Source organism: Gobius niger, assembly GCF_951799975.1.
Source record: "Gobius niger genome assembly, chromosome: 1".
Classification (NCBI taxonomy): domain Eukaryota; kingdom Metazoa; phylum Chordata; class Actinopteri; order Gobiiformes; family Gobiidae; genus Gobius; species Gobius niger.
The window spans coordinates 39,028,340-39,044,677 of record NC_136852.1 but is presented as its reverse complement, the minus strand read 5'-3'; the positions used below and the strand labels follow the sequence as shown (position 1 = coordinate 39,044,677).

Here is a 16,338-nt window from a genome sequence, read left to right as displayed (position 1 = left end):
CAGCGACGGACGACAAGGTAAGATCCTCTGGGGAAACATTACTGCAGATAAAATCCACTAAAATTAGGATTCAAACAATGCACTGAGGAGGTTCGATAGTTGTTGTATTTTGTCCTGGAAGAAGCTTGTCCCCCTCGTGTTGCCGTACAGAGGGGGAATTCAAGCACATTTTCATCAGAGTTGTTTTTCCTGACACTTGTTTAAATGGATTTGGAGTTTCTACTTTAAAAAGTCTTTTCTACAGCGAATACTTTGATACTTTCGCTTCAGTCATAATAAGTAAGAGTAACGTTACTTTGAAGTATTTTTACTCAAGTACAAGTTAAAAAAAAGTAGTGACCCAAATGAATACTCAAGTGAAGTGCAAAAAGTACTTGGTGAAAATGCTACTTGAGTAACTGTTTGAGCATAACAGTCTGATTTATGCTTCAGCTGTGACATAAATGATGAGAAACAAAACTGAAATGATGTGAAAATCTGAATATTTCCAAAGATAATACCATAAAAATGTATTAAAATATATATTTCTGATATAAAAAAAAGGGATAAAACACAAACTACAGATATTTTAGGTCGACATGAAGCTTTTTTAACTTTAAGAACAGCTGAAGTCGGCCATTGTTGCTGTACGTCTGTATGTTTCATGGGAATATAATGTAAAAACAAACGATTGAACTTACAGCTTCTTCTTCTGCTGTTGTTGTTGTGCCAGATGCTGCGCCGCTCTGTGCTCCTCCTGCTGGTGGCTCTGCAGCACTGCAGGTCTGAGCCTCGGCTGTATGTGGCTCAGGTTGAGGACGGACTCCAACAGCCCCACAGTAAGTTCTGCTGGTTACTGGGATTACTTTATTACCATTCGGATACTGCCTTTATAAAATGCCTTCTATCATTAAGGGGGTTTGTAGCTACTTTAGTGCATCGAACGCAGAGCCGTGGGAAGATATTTTAGTTAGGGGGCGCTGAGGGACAAAATTTACTCCCAAAATACTTTTTCTGTGCATAAATCCTATTTATTAACCTCTTAACTCCCGCCTGAACCGAGAGCATTTTCTCCAGTTCAGATTTACCCAAATCCTGTAGGCCAGTGGAACACCTCATTTGAAAGCTAAGACCTACAAAAGTAAATTGATCTTTTTCCTCACATCAGATTTTTCACATTTTTTATTGGGCACTCGTCTCATTTTTGTCAAATTTTTGTGACTTTTTTTTGTCACTTTTTTGTCAAATTATTCGCCTTTTTTTGTCAAATTCTCATCACTTTTTCGTCCATTTTTTTGCAATTTTTCGTCAAATTTGTATCACTGTTTTGTCAAATTTTTGTCCATTTTTGTCATTTTTTGTAAATTTTTTGTCACGTTTTCGCCAATGTTTTCTCACTTTTTTCACATTTTCATCCTTGTTTTCGTCTCAGTTTTGTCGCTATTTGGGGTAAAGCTGGAGAAAATGTGCTCGGTTCAGGTGGGAGTTAAGGGGTTAATATTGCCTGCAGTTCACAAACTATCCACCAGGGGGTGCTGCAGCGCCCTCAGCACCCAGGGTTCCCACGGCCTTGATCTAACGGCCACAACGTGATAATCATTGTCTGCTCTCAATTTGTGTGTCATACTGTTGCCACAGTTACCATGATAAAGTAATCGGTTTACTGATTACTCCTTTAAAACGCAGTTACTTTGCTGATCACTATATATTAAAAGGTAACTAAGTTAGATTACACGTTTTTGTTACATATTTGTTCAGTCAGCGGCAACTTTTGTGAGATCAGTCTTTTGTCCATATGAAGCTCCCGAAGTTTGGGTATATGACCACCAGAGGGCGCTGCATTACTGCTGACTGAGTCTGATTCAGTTTAATGCGCAGCTCATGTTCACCTTGTGCTGTGGCTAAATTCAAGATTTTTCCTCAGCTCAGATCATTAACCGCCTCCTCCAACATTAGTTCTCTGCTGCCCCCTCCTGGTGGGACTTTCTCTGTGAGTTTGACAGTGCTGTGACTCCAAATGCTTCTTCAAATCTGATGTGTTTTCGAGATAGCTCTTTCTTGCCTGCAGAGAGTGTACCACAAACTTTAATATTATCGGACAAACTCAAAATAGTGGCTTTGAACCGGGAAGAACAGGCCGTGCTCCATGACCTTTCTATGTCAGGATCCGGAGAATGTATAGTAGCAGTTCTAGAAATCGTCTTAACCCTTTGTTCTCCTCTCCCCCTCTCTCTCTCTCAGAGCCATGGCTGGACCCCTCTCTCTCTGAAGTCGTCCCCTCTCGCTCCTCCCCCTCCAGCTCCCCTCAGCTCCTTGACCTCCCAGACGCGGCGCTCTTCCCGGACTCGCCGATGTTCGCCGAGCACGTGAACCTGAAGTGGCTGCGCTTTAACGGCTCCCTCCCCAACGGCGCCGTGGGAATCTTCAACGGCTACACGGAGCGCACCGACTACGTGTGCAAAGTCAACTGTGAGGCGGGCTTCTACTCTGCCGCCAAGGGGGAGCTCTGCTTCTACCCGTACGCCGACAGCGAGTACGCCTCCGCCACGTTCGAGGTGCTGGTGAACGTGGACCACTTCGAGTTCCTGGAGTGGGTGGAGGATTCGTACGGGGCCGCGCCGCAGTTCTCCGTGAGGACCTGCCCCGACGTGGACATCTTTGTGGGTCAGTCGTTAAGTTAGACCAAGGGTGGCCCATTCCTCATTTCCGAAATGTGTATTAGGTTACTTTGCTCATGCGCAGCTAGCCTCAAACAAGTGTGAACGGCCGGAAGTTGGACCAGGCGTCCGTCTCACATCATTGTAAATGAGCCAGAACTGTAGACACATTTGTGTGAGGGGAATCACAGTCTTCATTAATCATATTGGGTCACGCCATAAGGCCATACTGTCTCCGTAGTACAGTCATGATTCCATAAATAAACAGGCTAATCGTTAAACATTCGCTAACAGTGGTGTAGCAAAGGTACCAAGGGGCCCCAAGCAAGAATGTCGGTGGGGGGCCCTCTGGTGGCCGCCCTGTGTACTGCTCACTGGGGGAGAGGACGTCTCGTGGGCAGGAGCGGGTCACCTGACAACTCCCACAATGCAGTTCTCTGCATAAGTTTCTCTCAGAACAGAAGCTGAGGTTCTTTAGGTCATAATGAGTGTCACAATAAACTGCTTTCACTTTAGAAATATAATCTGGTGGAGAGATGAGTAAAAAGTCTGTCCACTGGTCATTATAATTTAACATTAGAGAACCATGACTCACTAAAGCAGCAGCAGGATGGGGATAAACAGCGCCACAGTGTGTTGGTGGACACATGGTGTAAATGCAGCTCCAAAGTCTTAGGAAGACTGTGTATATCAAGTGTTTCATGCAATTTTATAAAAAATGGGTCAGTTCACGAGCTACGCCTCTGTTTGCTAATAGTTAGCTAGTGCTAACGTCCACAGCAGCTTATAAATCCTCTCACTGAGAAACATTATTACTGTGAGGAAAGACTTACCTTTGCAGTGCAAACATGTCGCCTTTAGAGCAGAGTCGACAGAACTTTGGTAGAATCGAGATAAACAGCTGTAGGCTCACATGGCTACTTAAAGAATGTAGATCAACGTAGTTCTGCCAAAGTCTGACTCTGCTCTAAAGGCGACATGTTTGCACTGCAAAGGTAAGTCTTTCCCAACAATAATGATGTTTCAGCAGGTACAGATTTAAAAGCTGCTGTGGACGTTAGCACTAGCCGCGTTTGCATTAGCGAATGTGTTGCAATTAGCCTGTTTATTCATTATCATGACTGTTCTACGGAGATGGTATGGATTCACAGCGTGACCCAATATGATAAATTGAGTATTTCTACAGCTCATTTACTCCTGTCCCACCATGTCCCATCTTCCGCCTGTTCTGATGACAAGCATCGCCAGAGATGGTACTTTTTACAACAAGTAACCCCAAACCTAATATATAACCTCAAATACTAACATTTTATTGTGGGAATTAGCTTGTTTTAATGTTCCAAGCTAAGTATAGGTTGCATACAAGGTTTAAAACTCTGCTTAATGAACTCACTGGGTATCGTTAAGGATGTATCGATACTACTCTTATCGATACTTGTGATGCGACGTTTGAACGGCTCTTTAAGGGGAATGGTTTGAACCAGTTCTCTGTTGTGAAAAGAGACGGATCTTTCAGTCAGTTTTACCCAGAATTCCTCTGAACGAGCACAAGTATCAGCCCAGCAACGGAGCAGGCGACACAAGTGAAAGCTTTTTGCTCTAAAGTCAAAGCTAAATGCACTAAAATGATTTGTTAGACAGTTGCCGCCTATTTTTATTCATTGTGGCATTGTGGCAACACATGCTTCAATGCTTTCATTTAAATCAAAAAGTGCCTTTTATAGATGGATCTTTTTTATTAAAAGAATCTGAAACTGATGGGACTGATGTTAACGTGTTTGTGTCCTTACTTTTGCTCCTATGTGGTGCCCACAGGTAAGAACAAGTACGGCCTGGGCAAAGTGGTGACGCAGCACGAGGCCTTCTTCCTGCCGTGGGAGGGAGACGAGTACTGGTACAAGAGCTACCAGGTCCTGGCCATCAACCGCGAGCGCTACAGCCAACACATCTCCCACGTGGAGTACGGCATCGACCAGATGGAGCTCTTCCACCATCCCCCGGAGGCGCTGCAGCTGGCCCGCGTCACCAACCTGGAGTGCAGCAGCGTGACCAAGACGGTGCGGCTGGAGAAGACCACTGCGCTGGAGAAGCACTGGGACATCGGGCGCGAGACGAGGAACGGCTCTGTCAGCACCATGAAGGCCAAAGTGCCCATCCTCGGTGAGTCCAGCAAAACATCTGAGGTTCAAAGTCAGAAGAAAAAACGGAACAAACTCCCCCATGTTTGTTTGAGGACGTTTTGTCGACAATCTAAAGACCGCCAAAGTCCGCAGGGATATTCAGATGTTACAAAACTTTCTGGTTATTTTCTCCAAATGGGAGTTTCATTCCACTCTTGCAACAAGTTTTTGAATAAAAAAACTTGTTCAATATTTAATTCTTATATCCAACAGAAGTTTGAAGTTCAGTCAAATGCAGAATTTCCATGACTTCTTTCTTCACCTGCCGATCAGTGACAGACTGAAGTGCCATGAGGCCAGAGCCGTGGGAAGATATTTTAGTTAGGGGGTGCTGAGGGACAAAATTCACCATATCTGTGCATATTTCCTATTTATTAATATTGCCTGCAGTTCGCAAACTATCCACCAGGGGGTGCTGCAGCGCCCTCAGCACCCTGGGTTCCTTGCATGAGGCCTAAGCCTTTCTTTTTGTCAGTCATGGGGTCTGACCTACATGGTAACTCTGAACAGAGTCAGCTCACAGTGACTGAGTACATTGGACTGGAATGAACAACCTAACGATCAAAGGGATGTTCATGCAGAAACGTGTGAGTTCTGGTCATTGCGATCGCAGCACCATGAACAAAATGACATGGGTGTTATTGACTTTATTGATCGGAACAAACAAATGGAATTTTCTGCCAAATTTTGTGCATTGTCGTCAAACTGAGTTTTTTACTTCCCATTAGGGGTGTGTATTGCCTAGTCTCAGGCGATCACGTACCCAGAGATGGTACTTTTTACTACAAGTTTTATAATTCTGCACAATAATAGCCTTGTTTTAATGTTCCAAGCTAAATATAGGTTTCATACAAGGTTTAAAACTCTGCTTAACGCACTCATTGCATTGACCATCAGTCGGTATTGTCGATTTATTTCAATACATTGAAAACAACTAATTAGTAAACTAGAATACCTTCATTAGATTTGTATCAAATACATTTTATCCATCTATAAATCTATCTGTCCATCTCTCTTTATACTGTATCTCTGTATATACTATATCATTTAAATACCTTTCACTTATGTGCATGTGACTGTGGTGTTCTATGGTGACTATATCTTTGGAAGTAAAACAGATTCTTAGAAGCCTCGTAAATGAAACTAACTAACCTGGGGAGGCACGTTTTCTAGTATTCTATAGAGCTCCACAGTCCCGTCACGTGTCGGGGTCTGACCCGAAAAATCCCATGTATTTTTAGTGTGACTTTACGAAAAAGTAAATTATCAAGAGTTTAATGACACAACACCAGATAATCAGCCATGAGCTAAACTCACGGACATGAAACATACAAGGTCAAACTCAAGATTTGTCTAAAACGTTATAAACTGCAAAATTATAAAAGTAATTTTGCTGTATTTTCAAGTATTGTTTGTTTCTTTCTTGAAAAATACCCGCGCAAGTGTCGGTAGTTAGCACATAGCGTGCCATTAAACACTTAAAGAGGGGGTATTATGCTTTTTTCAGTCACATTGCACCAGTCTATATCACACTACAATGGTGACCAAACCTTCTGTTGGTCTGTAAATGCAGTAAATTAGAATAACTGCCTTGTATAAAATGTCTCTCTCAAAATGGCTGTAGTGAATGTCTTGAAATAGGCCTCTGTCTCTTTAAGAACCTCTGACTCTTTCGGACACGCCCCCTCCACACGCTGTCTGTGGCATCAGTGGGGAGGGGGTTCTGCTGAGGAGCAGTGGTTGGTTACTGGGCTGGTGACGAAAGCTCGGAGGCGTCTCCAGGAGGTGGGGGCGTTCCTAGGAGGACTCAGGCAAACCTATCCCTAAAATGGCCGCCATCAGAGTTTTTACAGATTACTCAAAAATACATGAATGTGCCAAGGCAACACTTCAGCCATGTTTTTAATGAGGGAATGACATAATAACATGATGGAAAGCTTGAAAAAGTCCATTTTGCATAATACCCCCCCTTTCATTGACTTTTTTGAAAAATCAATGCTTTTTTTTTGTGTCGGACCCGACATGTGACCAGGAGTGGTTGGGACTGTGGAGCTCTATAGTTAGGAGTCCTTAGCGATCAGTAATAACAGAAGTTAGAGTCTGTTTCATCCATTAAAATATACCATTATGGAGGACCGTGGCTGCCAAAACAATGAATATACAGAAATAAATAAATAAATACACTTAAAAAAGAAAAAAATTGCAAAGAAATGCATGCAATTATGAGAATAAGTGCATTTATTTCTGCATTTCTCTATTTATTTCTCTATCTCTGTATTTATTTTTGTATTTATTTCTCTATTTATTTATTTATTTATTTCTCTATTTATTTATTTATTTATTTTTGCATTTATTTATTTATTTCTGTATATATTTATTGTTTTGGCAGCCACCAAAACAATAAATATATACAGCCATACACCATCGCTCACATGGAGCATCTACTCCACAGCTAGTGTCACTCATCTCTGAGGCTCATCTTCGCATTAGATCAGGAACATAATGAAAACATGGGCATCACCGTGACTACGAAGCACAGAGCTCTCTCCTTTTGTTTTCTTTATGCGTTAGCACAAACTGCTACGAAGGTAAATCCATTTTGCTGTGTTGTGTGGTAAATCGCGGCGGTACAGAGCCAAATATGCACAAAGCTGGTGTCTCGTAATAATACAGGTCTCTGTCTTTGCTGTGAAAGCCAAAGTGAGGTGAGTTTTAAAAGTGCCCCTCTCCTCCATAGTGAAAAGTTTCATGTGTTTCTCTAACTCTCACGTTATGTCACAAAATAAAACCACACTGTCCATTAATATCTGCCATTTTGTTTTTGAGATCATGGCTTATATATTAAAGTATAAATCAGTGGCGGTTGTGGTTTGAGCTGAAATCCGATGGATGTTCTAACTCTGATTAATGTGGTGTTCAGGTCCAGGGAACGTGGACTTCACCAAAGAGCAGACGGTGACGTTTTCCGAGGGCACCCGGACGAGCGAGAGCATCAGCCACATGGTGGAAGTGCAGGTGAGGAGGATCTGCTGAATATGTGGTGCAGTCGCCACCTCGAGTCCTGAAGAAGCTGACGTCAAACATCTGCTGTCTCGTCTGCAGATCCTGGTGCCGCCGAACCACTCGTGCGCCGTGCGGATGGAGGGCCGGAAGATGACGGCGGACATCCCCTTCAAAGGTCGCCTGAGTCGCACCAACCACAACGGGGACACGCACTGGACGTCCATCACCGGGACGTACGGCGGCGTCAACGTGGGCGAGATCAACGCCGTGGTGGAGAGATGCCAGCCAGTGACCGGCGCCCTGCCTTGCGCCCCGGAGTACTGACCCAACAGATACCTATACTTCCACAAGATCCAAAATCCCTCTGAGCACATCTTTGTGACGCAAAAAATAAAACCACACCTTTAAACCTGGCTCTGTCTGTTATTTAGATTGTGTGTCCAAAAATATCCACCTACAATGGCTTATTTATGTTAAATTGCAAGTTTTATTTATTTATTTAACCAGGATAAAACTCATTGAGAATTGTGCTTAATATGTTTTTAAGGTCCTGCCATCTACAACATCTTTCGGACATAATTTTGGGACAGAAATGTGTTAAAAATTAAACTCTGAAATATCACATGACACTCAAAACTGAGAACAGGTGCATCCTTTTCCTGCTGGTCAAGAGATGTTTCTACAAACAGACTGCATGTATTTGAAGCTGCTGGTGCCTCTGGAGTCTCCCGAACATCAAGGTGTAGGACCCTCCAGAGGCTGCAGTTGTGCATAAACCTTCTATCCGGCCTCCCCTAAACGGTTAATTGAAGCTGATGAACAGAAACGGCTGCAGTGGCTCAGAAATACATGAGGACTCATTTTCAAACAGTCTTGTTCACTGATGAGGCCGTGTGACCCTGGATGGTCAGATGGATGGAGTAGTGGAGAGTTGGTGAATGGCCACCATGTCCCAACAAGGCTGTGACGTCAGTAAGGAGGGGGCGGAGTCATGTCTTGGGCCAGAATCATGGGGAGAGAGCTGGCCGGCCCCTTTAGGCCCTTTCGGATCCCTGAAGTTGTGAAAATGACCTTTGAAAAACAACGTTTCTGTGCTACAAAAAGAAGAGCATCCTCTTCATCATGACAACGCACCATGTCCTGCTGTAAAGAATACCTCTGCATCACTGGCTGCTATGGGCATAAAATGAGAGAAACTCATGATGTGGACCCCCTCCTCCCCTGACCTCAGCCCTATTGAGAACCTTTGGAGCCTCAACAAAAAAAACCTTCTGAGGGTGGGAGGCAGTTTTCATCCAAACAGCAGCTCTGGGAGGCTATTCTAACATCCTACAAAGAAATCCAAACAGAAACTCTCCAAAAACTCACAAGTTTAATGGATTTAAGAATTTTGAAGCTGCTATCACACAAGGGCTCTATGTTAAAATATAACTTGACCTGTTAATATTTTTTGGATTGAAATAGCTTTTGATTTCAGTAAATATGACCTCCTAATGCTGCAAATTCAACAAATGACCATTTTCAGTTAATTACAAGCTTTAAAATGTATTGAAACGATGAGTTGCATAATAATTTGGAACAGTGGATTTTGAGGCTTTTACTATATACAGTATATATACTTTTTAAATACCACATTTAAATGATCCTCTACCAGTTAAAGACTTGAAAATGATGCAGACTTTCATTTGAGTTGACAATTTAGAAAATCTTAGAAAAATGTCATTTGCATAATAATTTGGAACGCAGTGTATAGGGTCCCACAGCTGACAGAGCATGCCAGAGCAGAGACAGGTTTGTATCGAGGCACAGATCTGGGGAAGGTACAGAAAAACTGTTGCAGCCTTGAAGCTTTCAAATCATTCATAAATGGAAGAAACTCAGAACCACCAGGACTCTTCCTGGAGCTGGGCCCGTCCAAACTGAGCCGTTGGGGTAGAAGGGCAGCAGAGTGCGCGAGTGATGGTTGTCCGGAGAATCCTGGTGGCTCCTGAACGTCGTCCATTTATAATTGATTGAATTCTGCTCTTTGGGACCTTTAATACCTTTCCAAATCAAGTGAATTCCATTTCACTTGGCAAAGGTGGACTCCAGTCAAGTTGTAGAAACATCTCAAGGACGATCAATGGAAACATGATGCACCCGAGCTCAGTTTTGAGCGTCACAGCGAAGGGTGTGTCTACTTATGTACATGCAATATTTCATTTTCAGTTTATTTTGAAGAAATTTGCAAAACATTCCATGAAACAAACAAAAACAAATGTAATTGTAACCCACATGAAACAATGGGCTACTAGACATGTTGTTTAAGCTGCAATTGCACTAGTTGTCCACTAGAGTGTGCCACAGCGCCTCAAATAACTTCAGCCTCACCCATGCGGTCACTGTCACTTCACTCAAAGCATGCTCCTCGTGTGTGAGTAAGTACTAAAAATAGCAACTAAATATGATTATTATGATGACAGGCTAAAGGTACAAGTCTGTGTGCTGCAGGAGTGACTCCTTTGAAAAATCTATGAAGAAAACCCCGGTGAGTGCTCATGTTTAGCTTGAGGCTTTAATGTGTACTCAGTCAGATAAATTGAGAACACTGAAACCAGATATTTCGTATAAAAAACCAGTCGGGTGTTTTATGATGTAAGCCCAATGTTTTGCCTGCTTTGGTACACTTGTATCATTGCAATTCATCGGAATGTTCTAGAAAATGCTACGCGCCTAATGCTAGCTGTTGTTGCTAACGGCTAACGTGGTCATGGTTTTCTTGGCCAGTGTTAGCACTACATTGCAAAAGCACATGCTCTTAGTGGAGCAAAATGTTTGTATTTGGTATAAATACTGCATATTTGAAATCACAATACATTATTTTGGTTTAGAATGGCAAACATTGTACAATTTTGGTTTAAAAGGTCAGTTCATTAGTTTTGATAAATACATTAAAAATACAAGTTAAAAAAGATATAAGCAATGCTGACCATTTGAATGTTTTATTTTAAAAAAGAAGTTCATGTGTTTAAATGTAATTTCATCATTGTTATGTGTTACTGCTAAAAATGTGGTAATTCTTTATTGGCTGCTTAAAGGAATAGGCCACCGTTTTTACATACTGAGATATGTTCTTACCTAACCTTAGTCGAGTTAATATATCCCCGTCTGGTCTTTGTCCGTGCGCTCTGCCAGGCAAACGGAGCACATACGCAGCCTCTCCCACATGTCATATAGCTCCAAAAAAGCTCACGATAGAAGCTACCAAGCTCTTCCACGTGTTCCCTATTTAAATAAAGTTACGTGAAGTGTTTTCATGCGAAGTATATTTACACAGAAATGTAACATGTCGATTTTATAAGCAGATAAAAAGGGGGACTATATTGTGAGGCGTAATGATACAGGAGCACAGCGTCCGCGCAGTAACTCCTAAAGACTTCCCCCGCTCACTTCCGTCAATAGAAGCTGCGTGACTTGTACAGAGCCTTTTACAACAAGCAGAAAATATATATTTTGGGAAAGTGCTGGCGCATTCCTACCTCATGGTCGAGGACCAGAGTCCTGTGTCGTCGTCCGGGGTGAGTTGGAAATCTGTGAAACATTACTACACTATATACTTTCTGCTTGTTATCACAGCCCGGCACGATGCACGTAAAAGGCATTGTTCACAAGTTATCCACGCTTCTTCAACTGTTCTCTGTGAGCTCTCTACAAGTCACGCAGCTTCTATTGACGGAAGTGAGCGGGGGAAGTCTTTAGGAGTTACTGCGCGGACATTTTACTCCTCGTATCATTACGCCTCACAATATAGTCCCCCTTTTTATCTGCTTATAAAATCGACATGTTACATTTCTGTGTAAATATACTTCGCATGAAAACACTTCACGTAACTTTATTTAAATAGGGAACACGTGGAAGAGCTTGGTAGCTTCTATCGTGAGCTTTTTTGGAGCTATGTGACATGTGGGAGAGGCTGCGTATGTGCTCCGTTTGCCTGGCAGAGCGCACGGACAAAGACCAGACGGGGATATATTAACTCGGCTAAGGTTAGGTAAGAACATATCTTAGTATGTAAAAACGGTGGCCTGTTCCTTTAAGCTAAAATCTAAAGAAATTGTTCATTTAATGCACTTGTCCCTAGCAATTGTGTAAAGAATTGAAATGACCTTTATTGGAGAACATCGAATGAGGTCTCGTAGGTAAAAGAACAGGAATTAATTTACTTTCTGCACTTTGTGTAGACTGGTTTGATAGTGAGCCCTGAAAAGTGATGGCGAGCCCAGCCCATGATCCATGCACGCGAGTGTGATGGTGTGGCCAGCCAGACGCATTCCGCTGCAGAAGAACCGAGACTGGACCCTATCCATTGGATTGAGACAAGACTGAAACATTGGTCACAACACTACCCGGGTAGCAACGTTGCAACCAAACCTTAGAACCAAACAAACTGAACTTTACACCTTTTTGGGGGGGAAAGAGCTCTATTTTCTTTTCTTTGTTTTATTTTATTGTATACACATTGTATCTGTTAATGTGGTTGCCATATTGGTTGAGCAATAAACCACAGGTTGTTCATCTTTTCTTAAATCTTGGCAAATCATTCCAATCTCTCTCTTGGACGTACCTAGCAGATGTTAGTGCTTCTCATACTGGTCCACTCTAAGGGCGCTACATAATCAATGGTGGAATGAGGCTGTAACATAAAATGTGAGAAAAGTGTAGAGGTGTGAAAACTTTACAGATCCACTGTACATAAGTTACATTTACATAAAATCTCATACTAGAGCAGGATAATCAGGAAAATCATCTTCAGTTAAAGACTTATTTTAATTTGAAATGTATGTCAGAAATCTACTGCAAAAGGTTCACACTGAGATCAGTAAAAAAAAAAAAAAATCCCTTTCATCTGACCCTCTTAAAGTGTTGGCATGAACACAGACAATATCAGCTATAGAAGAAAGTGAGACACTTTGACAACATGGCGTCTGAGTCTGCTCAATTAAAATGAAAATCCAAGAAGAACCTCCTCTTTTAGGCCTGAGCAGAGCCGGGTCACACGTCGGTGTAGAGCAAGCCTGTGGCGCGGTCCAGCAAAGCCTCTGCAGTTCCAGCTCCTACCAGAAGGGGACAGTTTAGTGCGATTGAAAATATGAATCGAAGTTAATCGCATTTAACTTTCAACACTTCAGTTTCCTTTTTTCCTGCAGACGTTGCTTTAGGCACAAACGACACGTAAAGGCAAAAACAACTGTCAAACTTGTTTATTCACACAGTTAAGCGCCGACATAAACCTATTTAAAAAGATCATTCTCCAAAAAGTGTTTGAAATGTTCACACAGGCCTCACATCTCCACTTCAGATGAGTTCAAATGAAAATACAAATTGGATCTTTGGTGGATCTTAACAAAGTTCAAAGTAGAACTTCAATAGGCAGCGAGAAGAAAAGGGAGTGACACAGGATGAGCCTCAAAATGAGTCTCAGACTTGCCTGTCATTCCCTGTCAGGTATTCACACTGTCATGACTGTCTCATTTTGTCAACGTGACCGGCAGCTGCCTGAGGCCCCTAAGCCAGCAGGGGCCCCCAGAGGGCTAACAGATTTGAAAGAAATGACCAAGAGATAGTCATGGCCAAAAAACTGGGCGCTCCGGAGCTTGTATCGCTCTTCCTGAAGCAGATGCTTGGAAACACTGCGTTGGAGCCTCTTTCAGTAACGCCTGGTCATGTGACTGTCTGGAAAACTGCTTCATTCTGTGAGTTGTGTATCGTGTCTCAAAGCGGGTCATCGGCTCAGAGTGTCTCACTGAGCCGCCTTTAGCAGCGAGGCGCTAAACCACGTCCATGTCGTGATGTAAATCATTAGTGAAAGATAAAGAAATGTGCTGTATTTAACCACGTTCATGTGGAGAAAGTGGCTGTGGGCCAGAATATATTTTATATGTCATATATTTTCTTATTCTTTACAAAGTCCTGCTTTTGAACAGATACTAAAGGCGTGGAGCTGATCAGACGAGGGAAACATAAGGTAAATCTACAGTCCATCTACAGCAAACAGTGACAACATTAACTCTGACTGAATCAAGTAGAAAGATCGTACATTGATGTCCTGCTTTATAGCAGCAGAGCCACAGGTGACTGAGGCCCCGCCCACTGGAGCTCCGCCCACAGACCCAGGCAGTGTTAATTTTGACATCATATTTTATTTTAGTTTTAGTCTTTTGACTAAAATGTAATTTAATTTTAGTCGATATTTAGTCGAAAAAATCTTTTCAATTTTAGTCTACTTTTAGTCGACTAAATTTAAGACCAATTTAGTGGACTTTGCATTGATAATATTCATTATAATCATATTTAATCTTGTTCCTCTGCTTCATGGAGCTGCTCCACATGAACAAAGCTCAGAGCTGATCCTTTGGCAGAGAATTTACATGAATGAGGCTCTTTCAGACGGTCAATAGAAGTTTGGATGATTTTAGTCTCTCCTTTTCATTTTTATTTAGACTTATTTTAGTCGACTAAAATATCTGGACATTTTAGTCATAGTTTTAGTCTCATGAACAACTTTTAATTTAGTTTTAGTTCAATTTTAGTCGTCAAAAATAACACTTTGACTAAAATTAAGACTAAATATTTTAGTCGACAAAATGAACACTGGACCCAGGTTACAAAGAAAATGACTCTTATTGATCGGCCTGTGATTGATTTAATCTTTCAAACATCAACATGAGGCTGTCATAATCAAACTGCCACACGTCTGTTTGAAACTTCTCATTGTGTTGGTGCCTCAGTCGTGTTTATGAGAAGTTGCACTAATAAAGTTTGTCCACAAGAGGTCGGTGTTCAAACAGAATGAAACAGCTCTGGGACTTTGAAGTGAATGACACTTTTTTGCCTCAAAGTGTTACAAGGCTCCACTAGCCCATCACTACCAAGAGAATACAGTGACAAAGTGCAACGACAACTGGCCGTCCCACACTCCCTGAAACGGCCCCATGAGCCCAACTCGCTCCTCCCTCACCTGTTTCTCAGAGAGAGCACAGCGCGTTGGGAGGAGGCCTAATCACAGCTGTGATTTGATAAAGACTGTCTGTGAGTGGATCCAAACATCTTGTTTTTAAACAATATTTGTCATTTTTCGTGTCAGTTTTCTGCACCAACCTTTGCTCTCCGTTGGTTTGGAGTGTGCTCCTGAAGGAGTGTCTGTGTGGACGACCATCACGGGGAGCGCCTTGCCTAGAAGTTTAGAAATGTTCCTGTGAAAACGCAGCTGCCCCTCCAGCTTGTACTCCACTGAAATGATCTTACAGTTGTGAACAGACGGCAGCGTTTGGGGCATAAGAATCTGACAATTCGTTAATTCTTCTTCCGACTGTACCCGGTCGATGCTCATAATTTGTCTTGTGATACGTATATACGATCCAACTGCGCAGTAGCGTTCAAGACAACTCAAAACGAACTCCAGTGTCATGATGCGATTGGGGAATTTGATGACTTTTGTGGTGATGGGAACAATTTCACCAGGAGAAAAAAAGTTCTTCTGCAGCCGCACCTCCATCTGAACTGTCCCGCTCTCATCAGACCAAATTTCTCTCTCCGTCATGGACACCATTTGGCGACACATCTGGACGCAGTTTGGAGCACACTTGGAGCGGAACTCAAAGGTCTGGTGAACCGTGCGGTCGCTCAGGATTCTCCGACAGAGTTTAGCCTCGAGTGTGTAGACGATGGAGCCGTTGGCGCAGTGGAAACATGAAGGCATGCACTTGGAAGGGATTCGGAGGTTGAACGGAAACGAGTAGCTCCCTGGAGAAAGCTTCACTTTGGTCGAAATGAAATATTCTTTTACCTTAAAAAGCCTTTCGTGACCAGTCACGGTAGTTTCGTATGTGCCTGTGTCACCATCACTAACTTCTGCCTTAAACGCGGTGTCAGCGTCTCCTTTAGCTTTGACGTACAGACTCAGGATCTGGGTCCATTTGATCAGCTCCAAGGAAACTTTCCCACTGATGGTGTCTCCCTCTGAAAACGTTCCCGAATCATTTACTTTGTCAAAATAGAGAGAAAAGCTTGTTATGGAAGGCATGGCTCTGTTTAGCAGCATGAGAGAATGAATAATGCTGGAGGAGGAAATCTGACACAGATATAGCGCTTTCTTTTATACCAAAGATTCTGAGCGCGAGCAGTCAAACCGGTTTGTAATCAATACACACCAAACTCTCTCCCTCTCTCTTGTCTTTTACTCACTCTCAGAGGAAGAACTTACCACCATTTTTGAAAACTTAGTTTAGTTTATTTGTTTATTTGAGCAGTTAACATTCTGCACAAAAGGAGTGGGCCGAAGCAAAAGCTTATGAGAGCCCACCCCCAAAATCATTACAATACAAAATGTTCATATCACAACAGTACAAAGTCACATATTACAAAGTACATAGTACATGGAACATAGGAACACAGCATGCACACATACACACAACATACATGTTTATGATTTAGCTTTATCCCATAGTCATTTTTCAATACAATCATGTTTTCATTTGCCT

General features: G+C 42.3%; 2 protein-coding genes across 2 annotated transcripts; one reads left to right on the top strand and one right to left on the bottom strand.

Moving 5' to 3' along the window:
• Nucleotides 1–712: 712 nt before the first annotated feature.
• On the top strand, nt 713–8,175 carry LOC306969867 (natterin-3-like; the record flags this gene model as incomplete). Its single annotated transcript, XM_079565640.1, has 5 exons — nt 713–818; nt 2,221–2,643; nt 4,452–4,796; nt 7,737–7,831; nt 7,919–8,175. The coding sequence occupies 5 exons, from the start codon at nt 713–715 to the stop codon at nt 8,141–8,143; spliced, it is 1,194 nt and encodes a 397-aa protein (XP_079421766.1). The 3' UTR covers nt 8,144–8,175.
• Nucleotides 8,176–12,850: 4,675 nt separating this feature from the next.
• On the bottom strand, nt 12,851–15,881 carry LOC306969803 (arrestin domain-containing protein 3-like; the record flags this gene model as incomplete). The annotated part of the gene is made up of 2 exons (XM_079565491.1): nt 12,851–12,912; nt 14,957–15,881. 2 exons carry the CDS (start codon nt 15,879–15,881, stop codon nt 12,851–12,853), a joined length of 987 nt encoding a protein of 328 aa, XP_079421617.1.
• Between the last annotated feature and the right edge of the window lie 457 nt (nt 15,882–16,338).